This window comes from Somniosus microcephalus, chromosome 22, assembly GCF_052327205.1.
Source record: "Somniosus microcephalus isolate GS21.2 chromosome 22, FLI_Smic_1.0, whole genome shotgun sequence".
NCBI classification, from domain to species: Eukaryota; Metazoa; Chordata; class Chondrichthyes; order Squaliformes; family Somniosidae; genus Somniosus; species Somniosus microcephalus.
The window spans coordinates 36,408,295-36,434,736 of record NC_141008.1 but is presented as its reverse complement, the minus strand read 5'-3'; the positions used below and the strand labels follow the sequence as shown (position 1 = coordinate 36,434,736).

At 44.4% G+C, this 26,442-nt stretch overlaps 1 protein-coding gene across 1 annotated transcript in view; it reads left to right on the top strand.

Moving 5' to 3' along the window:
* Positions 1-26,442, top strand: part of galnt17 (polypeptide N-acetylgalactosaminyltransferase 17) — a 553,078-nt gene that overhangs the window by 417,891 nt on the left and 108,745 nt on the right. The window contains exon 6 of the mRNA XM_085964471.1: positions 5,217-5,334. Within this exon, the coding sequence (XP_085820597.1) occupies positions 5,217-5,334 (118 nt within the window). The remainder of the gene's footprint in view (positions 1-5,216; positions 5,335-26,442) is intronic.

Sequence of the window (26,442 nt, the reverse complement as noted above, 5' to 3'; positions counted from 1 at the left end):
ATATGACAAAGATGCTCAAGTCATAATACCACAGCAAGGATTCTCAGGTATTCCAACCATTTTTTGTTGACAGCTGGGCGGTGAGGCAGGATCGCCTTCACTTGGCCTCCACCTCCTGGTCTTGTGCAGCTCACGAGTTGCAATGTGTACGAAATTGTTGGGTGATTGGTAGAGTTTGTGGACCCCACCCATCAATTCCTGCATCTTTCAGAGGCCTAAGGCCTATAAGGTTACCATTCAATATTCAACAGCTGTTCACACTCAAAGAATTACCATGTTTAAACAGTGTTTGATGTCCAGCATTAGCCAAGTGAAGTCATTGTAGATAGATCTGCGATGAGAGGTTGTAGGTTCAGTCTAGTTTATCTTGTGTTTAAGCTTGGCTTCCTCTCTCCTGGTTTGAGTGAGCATGACTATTACTATTTTCTGTTGGTCTGGTCAATCCCGGTAGGCAGGGACAGGGTTTGCCATTCTGTTGGTTGAATCTGGTGGGGGTAAGGTGAAATCCTCGAGGGGCTCTTGATGTGTTTTTTTTTCCTTCTTCATGGTTATCGTTGGAGGGTGAGGGCTTCTTGGGTCGCCATACCAGCATGTTCCTACCTTCTAAGAAGTTGTGGGTTGCCTTCTGGGTGCTGAAGAGGGCCATTCCTCATCAGAATTTTGAGTCTAACCAGCACCTGACACCTTAGCTGTGAGGTGCAAGATTGCTGTTGTCAAAGACCTCTCATTTCTGTAGAAATTCAAGACACGTCGCCAAAAGTCAAAGTGTGTCCGTCTTGAATGAGTAGCTTACTGTTGGCCCAGTTTGATTTCAAATAAAGCTGTTGGACTATAACCTGGTGTTGTGTGACTTCCTACAGGTTTAGGAAGGTTTGGAGGATCTCCTAGATGAAGATGTTTGCCTATTTCTCTCCAAGCCTCTGGGATATGAAAGATTCTGAGTATTTTTTGTCCCCATGTTGTTTGTTACCTTTTCATCACTTTTGAGGACATGGATCCACAGGTCCCTTCTTCATTGTTATGTTTGAGAGATTCCATTTCAGCATCTTTTTTCTGGGAGCAGCATTTGAGCTCTTGGATGTGGAAGGCCGCTCAAAAGAAAAACACAGTTTTTTGTAATTTTTATTTTTGTGGGGCTGAGAGAAGCAGACATGCTCCTCCTGGACCCATAAAGAAACGCTGATCCTCTAGCAGCTCATGTGAGGTAGCCACGGGATTGGCTCTACCCCTGAGGCTCTGACTGTCGGTCAGCTCCCAAACTGAGCCAGCTGATTTCCCAGCCTCCCACAGCTCGCGAGCTGCATCGGGGCACCTGTTTGCTACCCGTAGCTCTCTGGCTGCATGTAAATGAAGCTGAGGCCTCAAAATGGCTTGGGCCTCGCGGCGTTAACAATGACACCCGCCTGTTGTGCCTGAAGTTTAAAACGCCCCGTATAGCTTGTTTTAAAAGGGTTGCTTGTAGTAGTTGCTTGAAAAAAGACAAATTTTAAAGCATATGAGCGGAATGGAATTGGATTTAGGTGGCTTGTGTGAAGAAAAACTCTGGCACAGACATGATGGACTAAATGACCTGTTGCTTTGCTGTAACATTCTATAGTCTAGACTTTACAATTGGGGTTATTTTAATCCCTGGGTTAGTGCCATGACCCAGGAGGCAGAAGCTATCCCATTATCCATAGCACAATTGAAAGACACACTTGGCAACTCCCAAGTGTCACACTATTGAAATCTAGAGGATACTGTACGAGGAATCACAGTTGCAGACCTGTGGCTCGTGACTCCTATCATTCCACAGCTCAGTATATTGGAGCATTACTGAGGCCAATCCTTGATGTGGCCTTTGGCAAAACTGGAGCAACACTGGCATAGACTGATATTTTCATGGCTCTTGCAGTAAGTGCGTTTAACAGTAAGAGAAGGAAAATCAAGATAGCACCAGGATGGGATATGTACAACACTAATATCATGCCCCCAAAGCAACATGGCACATGTTCACATTTTATCTTTGCCAGTTTTTTTTTATAGGTTCCTCAGTAGTTATTGAACTCAGCATGAGACAGCCTAATGTTCTACTGCTTTGTGGTACATTAGTGGCACCAGGTAATAAATCTTCAGCATTTATACACAGAGGGCAAAAAAATTAGCCTCTCTCTGCCTGTATTTAATATAATATCTGAAGGAGAAGTAATTTCCAGCACATAAGCAGCTTAAGTAATTTACTTCAAGCTACCAAGTAGCACCTTTTACAAACTGACCTTTGGCATTTTCAGCAAGCCTTTTTTTCACTTGGCATTGGAAAGTGGCTGAATTTCCCGTCAGCTTGTGACCCAGAGATTTATGTATTTCTTACTGAAGTGCCACATTTTGCTTCCTGGCTTCCAGTAGCTTAAGTTTTAATGAATAAGATTTGGCAGCCAGGGTGAGACTTTGTCTGAAACCGTATCCAATTACATTAAGTGACTTTGCGCCCCGTATCACAGGCCACATACTCTGTGGTAATTAGAACATTGCACGATACTGTTTAGAAATATCTGGCATTTCCTGAGTGAGTTTAAAGAACATTCAACGTCATTTTAAAAACAATTCTCAGCGGTACTGGTAAAAATCTGAAGCCACTTGAGAGTAAAATCAAGCAGGGTGTAAAACGGGCCTCTGACCCAAACCAACCCATCCCATCCGGGTGGATTAGGTTAAAATTAGAGCTTGTATTTCTTAACTACATTTGATAGTCAGCCATTCACCGGGTTTTTATAATTGAATGGAATGGCTTGACTCCCTCCTCATCTGTTCCAAACACCTTGAATTATGGATCTCCATCCAAGGACAGTGATAGCAAATGACCCATGTATATCAGTGCTTTCAATATACAGGAAACTTTGGTTTATCCAGAGTTTGTATGACCGGAATACTCGATCTAATGGCAAAAATCAGGAGCCGTTTTCTATAAGTTTTTTAGATCTCGTTCTTTTTTTTTCCCAGTCAGGCACTGCAAGGTCTGTAGCTATAGCAGCAGCTTCAGCTAGAGACGCTTGCAGCTGCAGCCGACTCTTTAGAAGCTGTTGCTAAGCAACAGTGTTTGTTGTCAGATACGGAGATGAAAACCTCCGTATGCTTCAACATTAACTTTGTATGTCCGGCAGTTTTGATAGACCGGCAACACGCCGGTCCCGTCGGTGCCGGATATCACAAAGTTTCCTGTACAAGCCATAATGTATACTCTACATCAGGCAGAAACAGCCAGCAGTAACCAATTTTAACCCTTTGTGCCCTGTGATCAGCCATGAAAGAATCAAGTAAATAATCTATCATTGACAAAAATGCATATTTTTTGTCACAGAAGGCCATAGAGGGTGCTGGAGATGGGGAAGCAGGAGGACTGCTCAGAGTATGTGATAAGCTTCTGCAGCCCCTTCTTCTCATCGTACTCTCTCATTCACTTTCTGTCAGAAAAACATATACCGAAGCCCATTACTACATCACTCATTTTACTTGAAGGTATGTGTGAAGGCTGCTCAGTATGACTCCATTGTAACCTATCTTTGTTGGGTCCAGGGTAAACAATATCTCAGGATTAAATGTGAATGCAACCATTGAATCCCTTCTCAGTCTCCTCTTCTCTGATGTAAAGAAACAACTTCTGTAGTCTATTCTTACAGCTTACATGTCGGATGCCAGGTGTTAAGTAGGTTTTTGCTGCACCTTTTCTGGTTCTATGATCTTCTTGCTGTATTATGGCAATCAGATCTCCACGTGCTACTCCAGATGAGGATGGTCAAATGCTTTGTATAGGCTCAGCATCACATCCTACGATTTGTGTTCTTTTCAGTGCGCTATACAACCCAATGTCCTATTAGCCTTACGATAGCAAAATACTGCGGATGCTGGAAATCCAAAATAACAACAGAAGACGCTGGAAAAACTCAGCAGGCCAGAAAACATCCGTGGAGAGAGAAATAGAGTCAACGTTTCAGGTCGAAACCCTTCTTCAGAACTGAGAAAAAAAGCAGGAAATGAAACAGATTAAAAGGCAGTTTGGGGGCTGGGAAATGGGGGAGGGGATGAAAGAAGAGACATTAAGAGATAGTCAAGGTGAGACGAGATGGTAATAGGACAGGTAAAGAAACAAACAATGGCTCTAGATGAAGTGTGAAATGCGCTGGCAGAGTGAAAGACAGCTGCCATGTGGGAGAGAGGGAAAAAAAAGGAAAAGGTACAAACCAAAAGTGTGGATAAAAAATATATGAAAATATAATAGGGGCCGAGGTTATGATCTGAAATTGTTGAACTCGATATTGAGTCCAGAAGGCTGTAACGTGCCTAATCGGAAGATGAGGTGCTGTTCCTCGAGCTTACGCTGAGCTTCCATTTCATTTCCTGCTTTTTTTCTCAGTTCTGAAGAAAGGTTTCGACCTGAAACGTTGACTCTATTTCTCTCTCCACGGATGTTGCCTGGCCTGCTGAGTTTTTCCAGCATCTTCTGTTGTTATTTCCTATTAGCCATATTTATCACACAATGAGACAGTTTCAATGATTGTCCCCAATGCCCTCAAATCTTTCTCTTGTATTGTATACTAACATTGTTTAGTTTATAGTTCCAATATTTAATCTCCTTCTCTAGTCTTACTTCTTTGCACTGTCAACAGTGAATTTAATTTGCCATTTCCCAGTCCAACTTCCCAACCTGTCTAGATCACTCTGCACCTGATCGACCTGCTCTTGATTGACAGTTCTGTCTGTATCTCCACTTTAGTTGGTTTACAGCTTGAAAGCAAAGTCTCAGCCTCAAGTGATCCTTAGGCCCTCATTAGTCACTTCCTGTCAATCCGATGCAACTCTATGCACGACCACTCTGTCTCCTTTATTGCAGCCAGTTGTCAATCCGCTTCAACAACTGCCCACCTATTCTGAGCTTTTCTGCCTGATGGCCCAACCTTCTATGCAGTAATGTATCAAAAACCTTGCCGAATTTAAGCAGTGTTCATGGACTTCTCTTCATCCAAAAACTCTGAAACCTTCTCAAAAAGGTTTGTCAAACATCAACTTCCACCCAGAATGTCTTGCTGACTTGCTCTGAAGATTTCATGCTCCTTTAAATGTTTCACAACACCCTTCATTAGGAAAACCTCTAACCTCTTATAACAAATGTCAGACTGTAATTTCCAGGACAGTCCTTCTGCCCTTTTTCAAAGAATGACATATCTCTTGCTCTTTTTCAGGACTCCTGCCATGATTGGATGCTCGTTTGTGGTCAATAGATTGTTTTTTGGTGAGATCGGCTTGCTGGACCCTGGAATGGATGTTTATGGCGGGGAAAACATAGAACTGGGGATTAAGGTTAGTCAGTATCCTCTTTAAAAATTGTTGATTATGGATTGTTAAGAGGGCTGATTTTTTTCTTGTAGCCTGTAATTTGACTTGGATTTGCATTACTGGAAAACTTGCTGTCCAATGACAAGGATGAATTAGCACTATACCTATCCACCTTCTGTGAAATTGTATCTTGCTGTAGAAATTCATAAGGCTCCAGTGGTCTGTTGGTTACATGCATAAAAAAAGAATGCTACACCACAGAAACAGGCCATATGGCCCATCAAGCCTGTGCTGGTGTTTTTCCCCATAAGAGCCACCTAGTCTAATGCAACTTTCCTGCTCACTTCCCATACTCTTTAATATTCCTCTTTTTCAGCGACTGTCTAATTCCCTTTTAAAATAATTTGTAAACTCTGCTTCGACAATAGTCTGTGGCAGAGAATCCCCCTTTCTAACCATTCTGTGCTTAAAGAATTTTTCTTATAACCATCCTTTAATACTTTTTGTGACTATTTAAAAGTTGTGTCATCTCATTACTGGCTTGCCAACCGATGGAAACAACCTACCACTATTTACCTTATCATAATCCTTCATAGTCTTGAAGAATCTATCAGGCCAATCTTTGCCTGCTCTGATCCAGTGAACTGAGCCCTTACATTTCAAATCTCTCTTCATAATGTAACCCCTCATCCTTGGTAATATCTTCATGAATCTACAATACACCAGTTCCATTGCTTTTATATCCTTCCTAGAATGGAGTGCCCAAAACTGTACATAGTACTCCAACTGTGGCCTAACTTGTATGTACAAGTTCAGCAATACTTCCCTGTTTGTGCATTCTATGCCTCTAAATACAAAATCAAAGACTCTATTTGCCTTTTGGACAGTCTTTTTTTGCTACTTTCACTGTCACCTTTAGTGTCCTATGTAGCTGCACACCAAGGCCCCTCTCTTCTCCATTTAAAATTTTATCATTTAATGTACCTGTCCCCTCTCTATTCTTATTTCCAAAATGTATGCCTTTAATGATGTATAAAAAACCCAGAAAATTAGTAGATCACAAAATATTTATGGCCTGTAAATGTATATTAAGTATTTGTCTGTTTATGGTATCACCCTATGTTATATAGCTGTCACTCTTTCAACTGTGTAATAGATTTCATCTAAAACATTATAGCCTAGAAATTCAGTTGCTTGCGCCACCAGTTTGCGCCCAAAGAGGCCACTCAGAGGCTTTAGCGCCACTGGCCACAACCACCGCGATATTTAGCGGGGCGCTAATGGCAGCGTTAGCCTGTAGCGCTGCGCCGCCACCGATGACATCATCGGTGTGCGCAGCGCCCCGCTACCGCCCCGAACGCCATATTAGGTCGCGCCCGCCTCTTCTGCGCCGGCCGCAAATAGCGACCGGTACACAGGGGCCAACCTGTGGCGGTAGTGGCGCTAGTTAAGGTGGAGGTGCGGCCGGCCGCTTTTTCAGCGGCCGCCTGCTCGCACCTCCGTCCCCGGCCTCCTACACCCCCCCCCCGCGGCATTGCCGGCTGTTTCCCGAGAGCCCGGCACTTCTCCTTAGTGCCGGGCTCATTTGCTGGCACTCGCGAGCGGGGATCGCGCTGTTGCAGGCACCTCCCCCTTAACAGTGGGAGGAAGGCCTGCAGTACCGCAGCCTGCCATGCCGCAGCGGGTGGCGCTGCGGCACTTTGCGCGCCGATATTCAGTTTCAGCGCCCCAAGTGGGGCGCGGGAAGCCTCGTTTCATTTGTGGCGCAGAAACTGAATATCCCGATGGCGCAAGTGGCTCCGCGCGCAGCGGTAATTCCCGCGCCCAGGCGAGCTTGGCGCCCCAAACTGAATTTTTAGCCCTATATTTGTGAGCCTTCTACCATAAAGCTGCTTTTGAAGGAAAGTTTAAACTGATCTGCAAAAAATATTTAACTTGATAACCCATCACAATGGTTTCCTCATGTATCAAAATGATTACAGCCATTCCCACGCTGATCTTCAGAGTGGTGCAGTACTTTAGCTGGTATTGAGGTGAATCTTGACCAACCTCATTGCTACACAGATTGCTTAATCAATATAAGATTTTACTACAACACTGGGCAGTCAGCCCTTTACACATTCCAGATGATAGCACTGAGAAATTGGCGCTATCAATGGACGAATCCTTACTGCCTTCATACAGACTTCCTCTGTCTGCTAGTTTAGGTGGTAACCTAATATTACAAATGGATGAACACCTTCCCTAAAATATCGGATAAAGAAATGTCATAGAAAGGTGTTACATGTTTGTCTACTAATATTGCAAACTTTCATTTCTGGTTTATAATGAGCAGCCTGGAGTACGAGTGGAACTGTCTTAGCGATTGTTAGTCTTACAGTAAATGCTCTTACAAATATATCCATTGCAGTATATGTTGTAACAATACAAAGGTTCTGAGGCGGAACCATGCTGTATACTTCTTGTGGACTGTGCACTAATAAAACTTAATTCTCAAGATGAGCAACGTGCTCCGTTATAACTCATTGTAATCTATCAACAATTGAATCTTCTCTGAGGGAGGCTTCAATGATCTTAAAAGAAACCACCAAGTAGCGTGTTGCTGATTATCATATAACTTAGAGAAGAATGATCCTATAATAGGTGAGAGGTTAGTGTTTATTTTCCTTATGATGCATGGCTAACAAAACAATTCCTCCCCAAACGCGTGAGTACGGAAGAGGTACTCACGCGTCTGGCCGGAGGAAATGCTGGTTTTCAGCATGCACAGCGCATGCGCTGAAAACCGGCATTTCCTCTCCTCTAGCCCAAGAGGTGAAGAGGCTAGCGCGTGCGCTGTAGGGGGCAGCGCGTGCGTCTTGGATTTCCTGTTTTGGGGGATTTGCGCATGTGTAAAGGCCTCCGGTCTTTACGCTTGTAAAAAGCACACGTAAGTATTTATTTTTACAGGTAAGTGGTGTTTTAGTGCAATTTAGAATTTTTTTCCACAGGTTTATTATTTTAAAGAATCTACAATAAGGTAAGTTTAGTTTTAGACCCTTTTTATTAAAAATTTATTTTTTTCAAAAAAAATAATTATTGTTTAAATTATTTTTTTTAAACTTATTTATACTTAATTTAATGATTGGGATGTTTTTTAAAATTTTATTTAAAGTTTAAGTAGTGTTTTGGGGTGCAGTACTTCTCATGAGTTTGACAGTTCTTACTCTCAAACTTATGAATGAAGTTTCCCCTCCCCTGATTGGCTGAACAGTGCTCACCTGCTCCCAGCCGGCACATCGCACTAACTAAGCCGCTGGGTCAGGTTAGCACAGCGCGCCGACAGCTGAACCGGGCCTGTGAAAGGAAATCCACTGCGGGCCAGGTTTCAGATGTCGGCGCACCGGGTAAGTGCACATCGGGGGCTTGCACGCGCGGCAAGCCCCCGACACCAAGTTCTGGGCCATCATTCTAATCTTAAGCACTTGAAGATTTGATGGTGCAGCTGAGGAAAGGAGACAAACATATTTTGAATGTGGATGGATTTCAACCTCACATTGTTCCTCCCTGGATGTTTACCAATCTCTGTACTGTAGCAGATGACTTTAGGCAACAAGTGACTTGAGATTACAAAGTCACGTGGTAAACTAAAGGCTTTGGATGTTTTATGATGACTGGCTGTCAGTGCCTGTGAGTGCAAATCATGAGGCTACAATACAGTTTTTACTGTTCAGATGTTGGGATAAAATAAATCAATATCAACTATCTCCGATTAGGGGATAATTTTGTGCAATCAGAATTCATTAATAAGAGTCTGCAGTATTCCTTGAAAGAGCAGAGCTCATTATCTGTACTGTAATTTGCTGATTAAAACATCAAAGCACATTGATGGTGGGCAGAAAGCAGCATCTATACATATCCCAGGTTCTTTAATGATGTTTGACTAAGACGTCAGTCTTGTTATTGATCTTCTGTTAAAGTGGGCTAAGTGCTCAGTAAATTCGACTGATGGCTACAGCAAACACTCGCTAATCTGGACTATCGAGCTTCATTATCCAGAATGTTCTTGGATAGATGCACAATTCAGAAACTGGGTATTGCTGATGGACTTTAGCAGGTTACAAAGCAGAGATATTCAGTTCACAGTTGGCTTCTGAAGGATCAGCTTGAGTCAACGGTTGTACCAACACCTCTGAGTCAGAAGGATGTGTGTTCAAGCCCCATTCCAGGGGTAGGCTGACACTTCAGTTCAGTGCTGTGGGAGTGCTGAGGTGGTGTCTTTTGGATGAGCTGTTAGACCAGGGACATGTCTGCCGCTTATTGATGTGGATGTGGAAGATCCCATGGCATTATTTGAAGAAGAGCAAGGGGGTTCTCCTGGTACCTGCACCAACATTTACCCACCAATAAAGCATAATATTTGCCTATTTATCTCATTTGCTGTTTGGAAGACCTTGCTGTGCAGTAATTGGCTGCTGTATTTGCCTACATAACAGCAGTGACTACGGGGGTGATTTTGCCAATGGGGAGCTTTTGGAGGCGGGACTCCCACTTGTCGGGTTTTAGTCCCGCCTCCAACAACTTCTAGCCAACCCACACTATTTTCCCTTGATTGACCTTGTTAAGCCCGCCCAGCGGGCTTAGCAGGCCAATTAAAGGAAAGTCGGTTGCAGAGAACGTCAATGTATGACATTTCATCTGTCAAAAAATTTTGACAGATGAATTGTCATCGTTTGACAGCTCTGTGAAGTTGTCAAACACTGACATTCTCTGTAGTTTGATGAGGTCTTGAATTCAAGACTCATCAAACCTCTTTCTTTTGCAAAAATGAGATGGTTACTGTATCTGAGAATGCAACGGCCATCTCTCATCTGCAACACGGAGGTCCGAGACTCTCCACATACACACCAACTGAAGCCTGCAGGAAGAAACAAAGCTAAGTAAACTTTTAATAACACTTTGCACTTACCTCAGATACTCACCTCTCCACTCTTGCGCCCATCACTTACCCTCACAGCACACCACTCGCCTCATTGACCCGGCGGGTTTCGGAGTCATCAGGAAGCCCGCACTTATGAGGGCAAAAAGGGGATAATCCTATTTTCTGTCTGTTAACTACCAGTTAACAGGCAGTTAATAGGCTTTAATCCCTTCCCACCTCCAAGGAGGCGGGACCCGGTGCGGGACAGCTACCCGCCTCCTGGGAAGATGGCATAGAGGCGGGTTGGGGGTGGGTTGGGCACCCGCCCCCAAATTCTGCCATTTTCCCAGCAGTCCCACCTCCATACCCACCTCCCCAGGGCTGGCAAAATCACGCCCTACATTTCAATAATAACTTGTAGGCTGTGAAGCACTTTGGCAAGTCTTAAGCATATGAAAGCGCATAAATGCAAGTTCTTTTTTTCTGGAGGTAGGAAATGTAATGATGAGTAGGCTTTCCCTGTTTAAGAGATGAGAAAGATTTTCAGTTTTGACTTGGCCTCCCTGTCACCTGTATTGTGCGAATAGAGGATGCCTGGAAGAACTCAGTGACCCTGAATTTCCATGAGGATTGTGCCAATCTCCCTCTGTAACTTTGGTGGGAGTTTGGCGGAATTCTTGAAGACACGATGTAAACGCCTTAAAATAGCTGTTTATACTGTTTCTCCTGCGGTTCCGTTGATCTTCTGCTGAAGTTACAATGGGAGATCGGGACAACCCCCACAGAAATTGAAGGCCAGTCAGTTTGCAGCACTACCAGTGTCTCAAATTACATCCCCAGGGATGAGCATTCAAACTTGGCAATGTGTAGTACTGCAATAGTCATAATGAAAACCCACCATCAATTTTGACTATCGTGATAGCATTGTGACTCCTGTAGACCCCTGATTGGCTTGATATTTGAGTGAGTCTTTCATATTCCCCATATATCTCCAAAATAAAGGCCCCTAGAGGTGTTAGTTCAAGGACACTTGCATGTTCGGCACTTTGTGTCTGCATAACTGCATTTAAAAATCTGAATCAGTGTAAATGATACTGACATTGGGCTTGTAGCTGGATTGAGTTTCAGGATCTGTATAAACATATTAAACGTTGAGCGCATTATGTATGCAGGCAACGTATTAATCATTGAAGCCAATTCAATCCTTTCAGCAGAATGTATGTAAATCTTATTTAGCTCACAAGTTGTATTTGTATTTGGAAACAACAAGCAACAACTTGTATTTATATAATGCCTTGAACATAGAAAAACACCCCAAGGTGCTTCATAGAGGCATCATCAGACAAATATGGATGCCGAGCCAAAGGAGGAGATATTAGGAGGTGTGACCGAAAGCTTGGTCAAGGAGGTTGGTTTTAAGGAGGGCCTTAAAGGAAGAGAGGGAGCTGGAGTGGCAGAGGTGTTTAGGATGGGAATTCCAGAGTGTGGGGCCTGGGTGGCTGAAGCCACAGCCGCCAGTGATGGGGTATAATGCGATTGGAGGCCAGCTGTAAATATTTCAATATTTCTCCTGGGTTGTCCTCTGCTTGCGATGTGGCCAGCCAGCATTTCTCAGCCTTTCTTTGCGTGCCTTCAGTGGCTCATCCTTCAAAGGGTCTCTCTGCCTGATATTACAGGCCCTGTGGCATTCCCAGCATGTCATGGATTAGGTACCAGGAGTACCACAAAAATATTGAAATGAGCTGACCTTGAACTGTCAGGCACAGTGAGTGCACGATTTCCCCATTATCAGCCCCCTTGATGTACAGGAAACTCTTGATTTACCGGCACCTAAATAACCAGAAATCTCTGTTAACCGGCAAAATTCAGGAGTAGGTTCAGCTAAGTTTTATTTCATATTAGTGGCAGTTCCTGGATGTGTGGCTGTGTAACTGGGGTTCCTGCACTTGTTGCTAAGCAACAGGGATGCTTGGTCTGTGGCCGGAGTTCCTGCACTTGTTGCTAAGCAACAGGGAAGCCTGGATTTGTTGCTGTGTATGGAGCTCTCGTACCTTTTAACTATACCTCTCTGTAATCCGGACTTTTTGATAAACCGGCACCATGCCGGCCCCGTCAGTGCCGGATAATAAAGAGTTTCCTTTACACTGGTACCCAAGGTGCTTTAGTTGTTTAAATGGTGTTCCAAACACCCAGAACTGTAAATTATATTTTTCACGACCTGCAGGATGGGTTCTTTGATTTATCTACTTTTCTGAAAGTAGTGCAGTGGTCAATGCAGTGAGACTTAAAGTAAAACTCTAACCCTGTTTTTTTTTAACTCTATACAATGATGCTCTTTGGTTCCCTTTTCCTTTAGATGTTATGATGACAGTTTTATAGAATCATAGAATGATACAGCATAGAAGGAGGCCTCTGCCGGCTCTATGAAAGAGCTAGCCAATTAGCTCCACTCCTCTGCACTTCCCCATAACCCTGCAAATGTTTCCACTTCAAGTATTTATCCAGTTCCCTTTTGAAAGTCACTATTGAATCTGCTTCCACCACCCTTTCAGGCAGTGCATCCCAGATCATAACAGCTCGCTGTGCAAATTTTTTTTCCTCACGTCGTCTCTGGTTCTTTTGCCAATTATCTTAAATTTGTGTCCTCTGGTTACTGATCCTTCTGCCACTGGAAACAGTTTCTCCTTATTTACTCTATCAAAACCATTCATGGTTTTGAACACCTCTATCAAATCTCCCCTTAACCATCTCTGCTCTAAGGAGAACAATCCCAGCTTCTCCAGTCTCTCCACATAACTGCAGTCTTTCATCCCTGGAACTATTCTAGTAAATCTCCTCTGCACCCTCTCCAAGGCCTTGACTTCCTTCCTAAAGTGTGGTGCGCAGAACTGGCCACAATAATCCCGCTGGGGGCTAACCAGTGTTTCAGAAAGGTTTAGCATAGCATCCTTGTATGCCTCTATTTATAAAGCCAAGGATCCCGTCTGCCTTTTTAACAGCCCTCTGAACTTGTCCTGCCACCTTCAAGGATTTGTGTGTGTACGCCCCCAGGTCTCGCTGTTCCTGCACCTCCTTTAAAATTGTTCCATTTAGTTTTTATAGCCTCTCATTCTTCCTGCCAAAATGAATCACTTCATACTTCTTTGCATTAAATGTAATCCACCATGCGTCTGCCCATTTCATCCATCTGTCTATGTCCTCCTGAAGTCTGTTACTATCCTCCTCATTGTTTACTACATTTCTGAGGTTCGTGTTATCTGCAGACTTTGTAATTATGCCCTGTCGACTCAAGTCCAGGTAATTAATATCTGTATTGAGGGAGATTTTCCACTTCGGCATTGCGCAGCCTGCAATTTCCACCCATTAAAATGAATACTCTGTGTTAGGTCCATGTATCTTAATGTTGTGTCCTTCAATAATTAGACAGCAGACTACAGGGAACGATTCAACAGGTGTTTACTCAACGTGGTTCAAACTGCAACTGAAACAACAGATTACTACTCAGCGTTATATACCGGTGTGGTCACTTCCGGTACTACAGTATACATGAGCTGCAGAAAGTAGTTCCCCCCCTTAAAGGTACATACATTACAATTCCTCCCCTTTTAGATTAACAGTACCATAACACTCATTTAACAATTAAATATCAAACTAATTACAATTAACACTTTTAACATGCAACATTAGCTGAAAATAGTCTATTTATAAATTCAGTCTTTGGGGAGGCTTCCTGATCCTTTCTGGATAGCGCCTTTCCCGAGTGTCTTGCTCTTGGTGCGGAGGCGATTCTGGCCCCCTGTCGTCGGTTGGTTCATCAGCTTCCGATGCCACTGTTTCTGGGGTAGATGCGACCTGTACGTCGGGTTCATCACCAGGTACGTATGGGTGAGGCATGGGGTTGACTTGTTCCTGTGACTCTAGGATCTGGTCAGCATGGCGTCTCACGATGCTCTCCCCAACGTCCACTGTGTACATTAGTGGGCCCTGCCGTGTGCATATCGTTCCTGGCTGCCATTTTTCTGTTCGGTAGTCACGGGCCAAGACTGGTTGCCCTACATTGAAGCTCCTTGTTGGCTTCTCATGGATGTGCTGGAATTGCTTACTCTCAACATCTCTTCGTACGTTTGGTCTGAGCAAATCCAGGCGAGATCTTAACCTTCGGTTAAAGAACATCATGGCTGGGGCCTGGTTGGTGACTGCATGTGTCGCATTCCGGTAGGCGAACAGGAAATTGTCCACCTTGTGCTGCAGCGGAATGTTGTCATTGTACATAGCCTTTATTGCCTTCTTAAAGGTTTGTACGAACCTCTCAGCCAATCCATTTGTGGCTGGATGATACGGGGCGGATGTGTAATGCCTTACCCCATTCTTTTTCAAGAACCTCCGGAACTCTTCGGACACAAACTGTGGTCCGTTGTCGGAGCAAATCTGTTCTGGCAAGCCATTCCTGGCAAAAATGGTCCGTAGGACTGCAATAGTTTTCTCCGTGGTGGTGGAGGACATTTTGATGACCTCAGGCCATTTCGAGTGTGCATCCACGGCTATTAAAAACATTGAGTCCATGAATGGACCAGCAAAATCAATATGCACCCATTGCCATGGAGATTAGGGCCACTCCCATGGGTGTAGAGGGACCTGTGGTGGTGCATTTTGGACTTTCTGGCATCCTGAGCAGCTCTTGGTCAGGTCCTCAATTTGTTTATCGATTCCCGGCCACCACACATAAGCCCTGGCTAGGCTTTTCATTTTTACCCCTCCCAGATGACCCTCATGAAGCTCATTGAGCACTCTATCCCTTAACTTGGGTGGAATTACCACTCGGGATCCACACATCAAGGTCCCCAGGCACACTGACAGCTGTTCTCTCCTTGTCGAGAATGCTGGCAACAGTGAGTCGCCATGTGCTGGCCATCCCTTCACCGTCAAATCATATACCCGAGACAGTGTCGGGTCATTTCGGGTTTCCTTTTCGATACAAGTGTTAGTTACCGGTAGGTATTCAACTATAGTCGAATGGAATATTTCGACAGGATCCACTGCTGGTGCTTCCTCCGCAGTAGGCAGTGGCAGGCGTGATAGCCCATCAGCATTTCCATGCTGTTTCGTGCCCTTGCATTCAATCTCATAGTGGTGTGCCCCTAGAAAATGTGACCATCTTTGTAGTCGTTGCGCAGTCATCACCGGAACGCCCTTCTTCGGATTAAAAATGGAGACAAGAGGCTGGTGATCAGTCAGCAAGGTGAATTTCTGTCCGTGCAGATAGTGAATGAACTTTTTCACTCCCCACACTGGGCTGAGGGCCTCCCTGTCAATCTGGGCGTAGTTACGCTCGGCTGTGGTTAGTGATCGTGACGCAAAGGCTATTGGCCTCACTGAGCCGTCCGAGAATTTGTGCGACAGCACCGCTCCAATGCCGTAAGGCGACGCATCACATGCCAACTGAATTGGTAATGCTGGGTTGTAATGGGCCAATACCTCTTTCGATGTGATTAGTGTTTTGCTCTTCTGGAAAGCTCATCTACATTCATCACTCCACTTCCATGGCACCCTAGTTTGCAGTAGGGTGTTCAGTGGGTGTAGTATTGTAGACAAATTTGGCAAGAACTTATGGTAGTAGTTTACCAGCCCGAGGAACGACCTCAGTTGTGACACATTTTCTGGTGCTAGAGCCTTGACTACTGCCTCAATCTTCTCTGGGGACTTATGTAACCCCTCTTTATCGATAACGTGGCCACAATATGAGATCTGTTTTCTAAAAAACTCGCATTCGGGGCGGTTAGCTCGGAGCCCATATTCCTGCAATCTAGTGAGCACCTGCTCCAGGTTGGCAAGGTGATCACTGTCATTTTCACCCGTGACCAGGATGTCGTCCAAATAACACTGGGTCCCTGGGATCCCTTGCAGGACTTGTTCCATTGCCCTCTGCCAAATAGCCGGAGCTGATGCTACCCCGAATACCAGCCGGTTGTATTGGTAGAGTCCTTTATGGGTGTTGATTGTGAGGTATTTTTTTGATGCTTCTTCTACCTCCATTTGCAGATACGCCTGGGCCAGATCAATCTTAGTGAAGCGTTTCCCTCCAGATAGCGAGGCAAAAATATCTTCAATCCGCGGAAGTGGATATTGTACGGTGTGAAGGACCGGGTTCACTGTTACCTTAAAGTCCCCACAGATGCGAACCTTCCTTGGTTCCCCAGGCGTGCTGCTCAACGACTTTTTCATCACAGGGACGATGGGTGTAGCCCACTCGCTCCAGTCTACCTTGGACAGTACACCTGAACGTTCCAAACTCTCTTTGCTTTGCTTCGACGGCTGGGCAGATCGCATAAGGTACCGGTCTGGCCTTAAAAAAATTTGGGCTTGCGTTTTCTTCAATTTTAATCATCGCTGTCATGCCTTTTAGTGTTCCGAGTCCTTGCTGGAACACTTCTTTCGCGTCAGTTAGGATCTTTGACAGTCACCCAGGTGTGACGTCGTCATCCTTTTTGTCAGCCTCAGTCAGTGCCTGTATGGAATGCCAATCCAGTTGCATTTTCCGGATCCATTCACGTCCCAGTAATGGTGGTCCTCCATCTTGCAATACATACAGGTCTAGTTTTGGTGTTTCCTTACCGTTATATATAACGGTCACCCTTATTTTTCCTTTGGGGTAGACTTTTTGCCCCGTGTACGTCTTCAAAATAGTTTTTGTGTCTCTCAAGGGTATGTGTGAGAATAGCCGCTCGTAGTCCCGTCAGTTTATGACTGTTAGAGCTGATCCTGTGTCCAATTCCATCTTTACCTGGACTCCTGCTATCTTGAGAGTGACCCAAATGGTTCGGTGATCCTCCATTGTGATCACATTATGTAGTTTCAGACAACTCAGTTCCCTGCTTTCGGAGTCGTTGTCACTCTTTTGTTCGTCTGAACTATTCTCCGTTATCTTATGTACCTTCTTGTACTTCCCTTTGGTCGGTTTCTTATTGCTGGTTTTCTTTCCCGACCTGCAGACTCGTGCTCTGTGTCCTACTTTTCCACACTGTCTGCACACTTTGTCTTTGAACCAGCAATCATTCTGGTCGTGTGTTGTTCTGCCGCAGCGATAGCACTTCTCTGTTCCATATGACATTTCGTTTGTGCCAAATTCTTGCAGTCTCTGTTGTATCTCTGCAGCGCCCCGTGCTGCTGCTTCATATGATACCGCAATGCTGAAAGCCTTTTCCAGCGTAAGGTCCTTTTCAGATAAAAGCCGTTTCTGGGTTCCTTCACTTTGAAGCCCACACACAAACTTGTCCCTTAAGGTATCTGCTAGTCCCGTTCCAAACTGGCAGTGTTTCGATAGCTTGCACAGCTCCGTTAAATACTCAGCATTACTTTCATCTTTATGCTGGTTCCTTTTGTGAAACTTAAATCTTTCTGCTATCAGCAGTGGTGTGGTGTTTAAGTGGTCCTGTAGGATTGACACTGTGTTTTCAAAATCCTTTTCTACTGGCTTCTCTGGGGTTACTAGGTTTCGTAGTAAGCCATACGTTTTTGCACCCATTGAATTCAACAATACCAGCGCTTTCTTGTCATCTGGCACTTCATTCGCCTTGCAGTATACTTCCATGCGTTCGACATATGTCGTCCAATCTTCGACTTCATTGTCGAACGCTGTGATACTGCCACTCTTCGGCATTTTTGGGTGTGGTTAGACTGGCTTAAAATGGCGTCTCCCGCGCTTTCCTTTCTTCCCCGCTGCGGCTTAAAATGGCGTCTCCCGCGCTGCTGCCAACGTTGCTCTCGGCGGTCCTCGTGGCAAATGGCGACGCCCTGTGGGTTTCGCGCGCTGCTCCTGCGCTGCTGCCAATGCCGCTCTCTGCGGTCCTCGTGGCAATTGCAGCGCCTTGCGTTTTCCTGCGTGCCTCTCTCCCCCGTTGACGCTGCTCGGCCCTTGAACACCGGCTGTGCTCTGCTCTCTCTCGTCTCTCTCCCCCGTTGACGCCGCTCGGTCCTGAACACCCGCTGCGCCCTGTGCGCTCTGCCCTCTCTCTCTCCCCTGTCGACGCTGCTCGGCCTTTTTCTGTGCCGCCCGGTCGGGCTCTAGCCCGCCGCTGTCCGGGAAGGGTCTGCGCAGTACCTGTTGCCAGCCCGTTTCGCTGGACCACCGTGACTGGAAAGCCAAGCCTGACTCTCGACAGCCTCCCCTGCGATGCTCAAATCTCCGCTGGATGACTGGGCGGTTGCCCGTGGTCGACGCCCGTGCTTCTGGACTCGACCTTCTTCCACTGTTCTCCAGGAGCGAATCCCTGGGAGGTGATGCAGAGTTGCAGGTAGGTTCGAATCTGCCTCGTCGCCAATGTTAGGTCCGTGTATCTTAATGTTGTGTCCTTCAATAATCAGACAACAGACTGCAGGGAACGATTCAACAGGTGTTTACTCAACGTGGTTCAAACTGCAACTGAAACAACAGATTACTACTCAGCGTTATATACAGGTGTTGTCACTGCCGGTACTACAGTATACATGAGCTGTAGAATGTAGTTCCCCCCTTAAAGGTACATACATTACAGGCTGTGGTAAACCACTGTTTGTATTCCACTGTGTACATGCCTGGACATGCCTCGGCTGACTCCTCCCACAAGTCCTAGTATAAAGGTGACTGCTCCCCAGCCCTTTGTATTTCTGGACCGGTCGACCACTCGAGGCAGACCTTCATTCTTTTGTTAATAAAAGCCTTTAGTTACTCTCTTAACTCTCAGTCTTTTATGAGTAATTGATAGCGCATCACAGGCTGAAAGTTGTGGGCTGGGAAACACAGAGTAGAAAATCCCAGCCTTCCTCTACTTTCTGTTTTGATACAGTCCTTTGTTACAGTCCATGATATGTCTAACATCGTGCTGCCACTTTTCATTTTAAATTATCTGATCCATTGATTCAATGGGACCTCTTGTTTCTGGTTTCCAGGATGGGTGATGCTTTCAATTACATCTAAATTAAGCATAACTGAGCGGAACCAAATATTATAGATGGTAGATAGAGCACCTATAACCACACTACTGATTCAAATGGTCATGGGTTCAGTCTGAGGCCTGACTGCCTTTTTTTTGGAGAAAAGTTTATCGAGTTCTCCAGTAGGCTGCTTGCCCTTTTTTTCATGTTGGGGGGAGGAATGAAAATACAAACTATGGGATAAAAATCAACTTCAGTGGGGGTGCAAAATTGGTGGTAGTGGAAGGAAAATCGGACAGTCTGTATAATGGGCGGCTGATCTGCTACCACCCGTATATCACCCCACCCCATGCCAAACTGAGTTTTACCCTCTATACCAAGCCCTGTTCACCTGTCACCCCTGCGTCCGCTGACCTATATTGGCTCCCGGTCCGGCAACGCCTCAATTTTAAAATTCCCATCCCCGTGTTGAAATCCCTCCATGGCTGCAACCCTCCCTATCTCTGTCACCTCCTCCAGCCCAACAACCCTCCGAGATCTCTGCGTTCCTCCAACTCTCGCATATTTGTGCATCCCCCCACTTCCTTCGCTCCACCATTGGCAGCCGTGCCTCCAGCTGTGTAGGCCCTAAGCTCTGGAAGTCCAACCCTAAATCTCATCTTCTCTCTACCTCTCTCTCCTCCTTTAAGATTCTGCTTAAAACCTTCCTCTTTGACCAAGGGTTTAGTCATCTGTCCTAATATCGCCTTCTTTAGCTCATGTCAATTTTTGTCTGATTATGCTCCTGTGAAGCATCTTGGGACATTTTACTATGCTAAAGATGCTAAATAAATGTAGTTTGTTGTTGTTATGAAGGGAGAAGGGGAAAACAGGCATATTTGATCCAATCGGCTTCAAGTGCATCTCATAACAACCAAATCTAGAGTGACATTGACAATGACCATGGAATAGTCTCGAGCTGTGAATTATTGAAACAACAGGGCCAAAATAATTTCAAAAAGCCTTTCAAACATTGCACCAAAGTAACTATTTAGCCCCTATTTACTTAGCTGAAGTGCAGTGGATTGAAAAACATTTATTTTTAAATTGATAAGCTACTGCATCCCTAATTGTGTGACGATAATGCTCTAAGTGCCTTCACTGCTGTATGATACAAAGTGAATGTGGCAGGTGGGGCTCCCAGTCCCTTTGATTATGCCTTCAAACCTCTGTCAGTGCTGCAAACACACAGAGCTCCAACTCAGATGCTGCTGGCAGAGGTAAGCAATTGGGTTACTTTTGTTTCTAATCTCATTTCTGCTGACTCTAATTAATGAAAGATTTTAGTACAAACGGCAGCCTGTCCACCGGGGAAACTCTGAAACGCAGGGAGACTGTCAATATGGATTACTGTGACATCACAGAGCATCCATCCCACACACTGCTGAATCCCAATGGCAGATTGGACACAGATCACCACAAATTGATAGTTGACAGTCAAAGCTTGTAAATACATTGAAATCCTATCTTCACATTGACATTCAGTAACTGGATACTGATTTAAACTATTTGAATAGAGGTTCTATATTTTCCAATGAATAATGCTTAATATATTCCAAACCCAAATGAGGCCAATATAAATTTAATCTTATAATTAATTAATGCCAATATGATGAATGAATTCCCCTGCAACCTTCATAAGATTGACAGAAATTGCATTTGATTATAAGGTTTTGTTTACATTCTTTCATCAGCCTAAAGCTGGAGTTTGGATGGCAGCTCTACCATTATTGTAACCATTTTATTGCTAATAATCCATACAAATTACTTTTAGAAGACCAATTTACAAAATAATACAAAGAGCATTATCTTGAGGGAAAAATGTTTGATAAACCAGAGAGCAATCACAGTGCACGGCGCAATAGGAGAAATGTTTTTGTGAGGCTAGTGTGCCTCTTTAAATTCCTTCAGTGATTTAATATGTAATGGTTGTTATATTAAGGACTAATCCTAGATCTGTAACGTCAGTGATCTGGGACGTTTCTTTCCTCTGACCACCAAATTATCTTTGTCTCCACTTATGACTTTGTGGGCAGCCCACTTAGTTTACGTCAAACGACCTTGGAGAGCAAAGAACATCCATACATTCAATCATTCTTTAAATATCACATTATGCTAATTTTTTTGAAATATCACATAGGACAAATAATTATTTCAGATTTGCTAGGCTTTTAAAACGAGGTCATAACATTGCATTCTTCATCTAAATTGAATTCTGGTTGGATGACTTTATTCAGTGATAGAGTTTTAAATTGATTTGACCCATGAAATTGGTTTCTGATTAACATTGTGTATTTTGCCCAGTAAATGATGTACAATTAGCCCTGTTACAATTCAGGTCTTTTTCCAACACTCTTAACCCATGTTCACAACAGCAACATACATTTATAGAAAAATGTTCACAGGTGTTTCACAGAGGGAAAAACGAAACAAAATGGTCACCAAACTATGAGAGGAGAGTCAGGAGAGGTGACTGAAACTTTGGCTGCAAAGTTGAGTTCTAACTGGTTATAGAAGTTATAGAGCTATGTAAAGAGGTCAAAGTATTTAGGGAGTTCTTCCAGAGATTAGGGCTGAAGTGGCTGAGGGGTCTGACACTGATGGTAAACTGAATGGCGTGGAGGTTCCCAGAGGGCCAGAATGGAGGACAGAGGAGTGTTGGAGGGGATGTAATCTTGGAGGAGATTGCAGAAGTAGGGTGGGGAAGACTGTGGAGTGATATAAAAATGAGGACAAGGATTTTAAATTCAACACATCGAGGGACAGGGAACCAGTGTAGGATAGCAAGGATGGAGTGATGGACAAGTAATACTTAGTGTGGGACAGGATATGGGTGGCTGAGTTTTAGATGAGTTGATGTTTATTGATGATGGAACGTGGAAGATCAGCAAGTGGGATATTGGAAAAATGGGTTCTAGAGGTGATTTTGGAAAAGCAGAAAGAAAAGCCAGTTGCTGAAGATGCATTGACTATTGGAACAGTAGGAGTGGAATTACTTAGGGCAAGCCTATGGAGCTGGACAACAGAGGAGAAGTGATGATGGGGGGGTGATGTGGTTAACCATGTTGAACACTGCAGAGAGATTGAGGAGGACAAGGAGGAATTAGGGACATAGAGGATGTGGTCTTAGTGCAGTAAGCAAGACAGAAATTAGACTGAAAGGATTAGATCTGAGAGACTTTGGAGAGATGGGCAGGGAACTGAAAGGCGATGACATCTTCAAGGACCTTAAAGAGGAAAGGGAAGTTAGAGATGTGGCTGGAGAGGATGGATAGGCGGAATGTAGGCTTTTTGAAGAGAAGCCGGTCGGTGCCGGAGCAAAAGGAGGCAGTAATAATATTAGCAAGTTTGGGGCCAGGAAGTGTTTACGTGGTTGGCTGAAGAGGGGATCAAGAGAACAAGTAATGGCTCTTATTGAAGAGATGAGTCTGGATACAGATGGGAGACAAACTGCAGAGTGGAAAAGATGGGGTAAGACAAGTGGGAGGACTGAGAGGTAGACAGGTGTAGTGAAGCAGAGGGAGGGTGGCACAGATTATCACAAGTTTAGAGATGAAGAAATCGGTGAGCTGTCAGCACTTGGTGATGGAAGCAAGGGTGGAAACGATAGAGGAAAGAGATTTGAGGAGGTGGTTTGTCATAGAGCAATGTAGCTGTGCAGGTGTTCCTGGAGTAATAGGAGGACGTGGCTGAGGACACAAAAGACAGTTTCCGTAAGGCCCACACCTCCTTTGAATTGAATATGCAACCTTATGTGTCGCGTGAATGGAACAGCGCTAACAGTGACACTTGTACCACAGTATACTGCACCGGAGATTATGTGGGCAACCCAGTACAAGCCCCGTCCACTTTGAAAGGTAATAAATGCCACATTGCCAAGCTTTTCAATTCAGTAATTAACTTTTACTTTAATATATTTACAAAAATGTTAATTACACAGAATCAGAACCGCACAGCAAGAGACCAGCAATTTAATACTTGGCTTACTGCACAAACAGTTTCAAGATAATAAACTGCTGTTCAACTCTTATCAGTCCATTCCAAGAACTTTTGAACTCTGTTACGTGGATTATTGCAGAGCCCCTCCCTTTTCTTCAGTTTGGAAAGAGAGTCAAAGCAGAAGCAGGAGAGGTATGGAAAACCTGGGTGTGAATTTCTGTGCGGGTTCTCTTGCTCAGCTCAGAAACTCAGGGAAAAATGGCATAAACGCCATTCCGTCAGTGTTCTGGGGTTTCCGTGGTTCTTGCAACAAGTTTATGACAGATAAGCAGGAGAAACGCCACAGAAATTCACCGCCCCTTCCCATTTCCTCTTCCCATACCTTTTATACAATTCTTCTGCACCTCCAAAAGGCAGATTTCCTCTGCTTGTTTACTGCACTAAGACCACATCCTCTATGTCCCTAATTCCTCCTTGTCCTCCTCAATCTCTCTGCAGTGTTCAATTAGAATGTTAAAAATTTCTATGGCTGAAGTTGATAAGGTGTGTACAGCAATCTCTTAGCTGCCTGTTGTGTCTTTTGTCCTGGACACCTGATTGCAATAGCAATAATTGTAAATATCTGATATGAGTCACAAAAACATGGTGGACAAACCTTAAATGTTTTCTGATGAGGCAGTAACACTAAAACTCGCCACTGGTTGCTGAGGGAAGTAAGGATGGAAAAAGCAGAGGCTCTGGCCATGATCTTCCAACCCTCCTTTGATATAGGAGTGGTGCCAGAGGACTGGAAGATTGCAAATGTTACACCCATGTTCAAAAAAGGGGAGAGGGATAAACCCAACAACTTTAGGATAGTCAGCCTAACATTACTGGTGGGGAAACTTTTAGAGACAATAATCCAGGACAAAATTAATAGGCACTTGGAAAAATATGGGTTAATAAATGAAAGCCAGCATGGATTTGTTAAAGATAAATCATGTTTGACTAACTTGATTGAATTCTTTGATGAAGTAATGGAGAGGGTTGACTGAGGGTAGTGCGGTTGATCTTGTGTATATGGACTTTCAAAAGGCATTTGATAAAGTACCACATAATAGGCTGGTTAGCAAAATTGAAGCCCATGAGATTAAAGAGCAGTAGCTGCGCGGATACAAAATTGGCTAAGGGACAGAAAGCAGAGAGTAGTGGTGAACGGTTATTATTCAGACTGGAAGAAGTGTGCAGTGGTGTCCCCCCAGGGGTCAGTGTTGGGACCACTGCTCATTTTGATTTATATTAATGACCTGGGTATACAGGGCATAATTTCAAAGTTTGCAGATGACACAAAACTTGGAAATGTTATAAACAGTGAGGATGATAGTAACAACCTTCAGGAGGGCACAGACACTGGTGAAATGGGCAGGCACATGGCAGATCAAATTTAACACCGAGAAGTGTGAATTGATTCATTTTGGCAGCAAGAATGAGGAAAGGCAATATAAACTAAATGGTACAATTTTAAATGGAGTGCAGGGGCAGAGAGACCTGGGGGTTACATACACAAGTCTTTCCAGGTGGCAGGACAAGTTGATAAGACTGTTAAAAAGGCATACAGGATCCTTGGCTTTATGAACGAAGGCTCACTAGATTGATTCCTGGGATGAGGGGGCTGTCCTGTGATGAGAGATTGTGTAGAATAGGCCTATACTCTCTGGAGTTTAGAAGAATGAGAGGTGATCTCTTTGAAACATACAAGATTCTAAAGGTGATTGACAGGGTAGACGCTGAGAGGTCTAGAACTAGGGGGCATAATCTCAGGGTAAGGGATCGGCCATTTAAGACCGAGATGAGGAGGAATTTCTTCACTCAGAGGGTTGTGAATCTTTGGAATTCTCTGCCCCAGGCGGCTGTGGATGCTGAGTCTTTGAGTATATTCAAGGCTGAGATAGATAGATTTATGGACTCATGGGGAATCAAGGGATATGGAGATCGGACGGGAAAGCGGAGTTGAGGTCGACGATCAGTCATGATCTTATTGAATGGTGGAGCAGGCTCGAGGGGCCGTATGGTCTACTCCTGCTCCTATTTCTTATGTTCTTATGTAAATAGAGGGTTAGAGTACAAAAGAACGTTATGCTAAATCTTTATAAAATACTGGTTAGGCCCCAGCTGGAGTATTGTGGCCAATTCGGGGCACCACATTTTAGGAAAGATGTTGAGGCCTTAAAGAGGGTGCAGAGGAGATTTACTAGAATGATACCAGGGATGCAAGACTCCAGTTACGTAATGAGACTAGAGAAACTGTCTTGTTCTCCTTGGAGCAGAGAAGGCTAAGGGGAGATTTGATAGAGGTGTTCAAAATCATGAAGGGTTTTGATAGAGTAAATAAGGAGAAGTGTTCCCAGTGGCAGAAGGGTTGGTAATCAGAGGACACAGATTTAACGTAATTGACAGAAGAACCACAGATGTCATGAGGAAAAGAAAAATGTACATAGCGAGTGGTTATGATCTGCATGTACATTGAATCACATAAAGTGAGCTGTACTTGGGTATCATTGTTCGCTTTTCCAACATCTGTATACTATCAACATGCAGAGCAAGATGGCAAAAAACAGGTGGGAGTAAAGGTGGACCAGAGGCATGGTCTGCAGCCTCAAACCCTTAAGCAGTTGTGCGATAACCACTCCTAAACTCTCAGAGTTGGAAGCCATGGATCGAGTGGGGGAAAGTGAAGTCCGGGCCTTTTCCCAAATGAAGGGCTAGTATCATCCTTTGCTGATTATTCATTTTCCCCCTATTCATTCCCTCTTTCACTCACTATCATTCATATTTTGTACCAAAGCAGTATGACCACAATAGGGTAGCCTTTTTTGCTTCATTATGAATGATAATGGGTATAAAGTGAACGTAATCGGTCCAGAGGAGCCGATCTGTCACATCAGATCTGTGCTCATTTTGTTGAACCTGCCCCTTTAAGTTGCTGCAAGATTTTAAATGCTGTAGCAGCACCAGTTCTTCACCCTCACCCAAGTTTTGCTCTCTTCCCTCCACCAGCGCCCCCCCCCCCCAACCCTGCCCCTGCCATCCTGGCATGAACAACCAATGGCAAGCTTACATTCCTTGCCTGCCCAATATTTTGCAAATACACTGACCCTGAGATTTGAGACCGGATCAGTGCTGGTACTCGCTGGTAAGTGGCAGTCACGCTTCAGGTTGCAGAGCAGACCAACGGAAATTTTGAGGCTACATTGTCCACTGGAAGCGAACCATTCACATACAACAAAAAACAGACAGGCTTGCACCCTCCTGATAACACCCATGGGCGATATACAGATCTGAGAGACCCATGAAAGTATTGACCT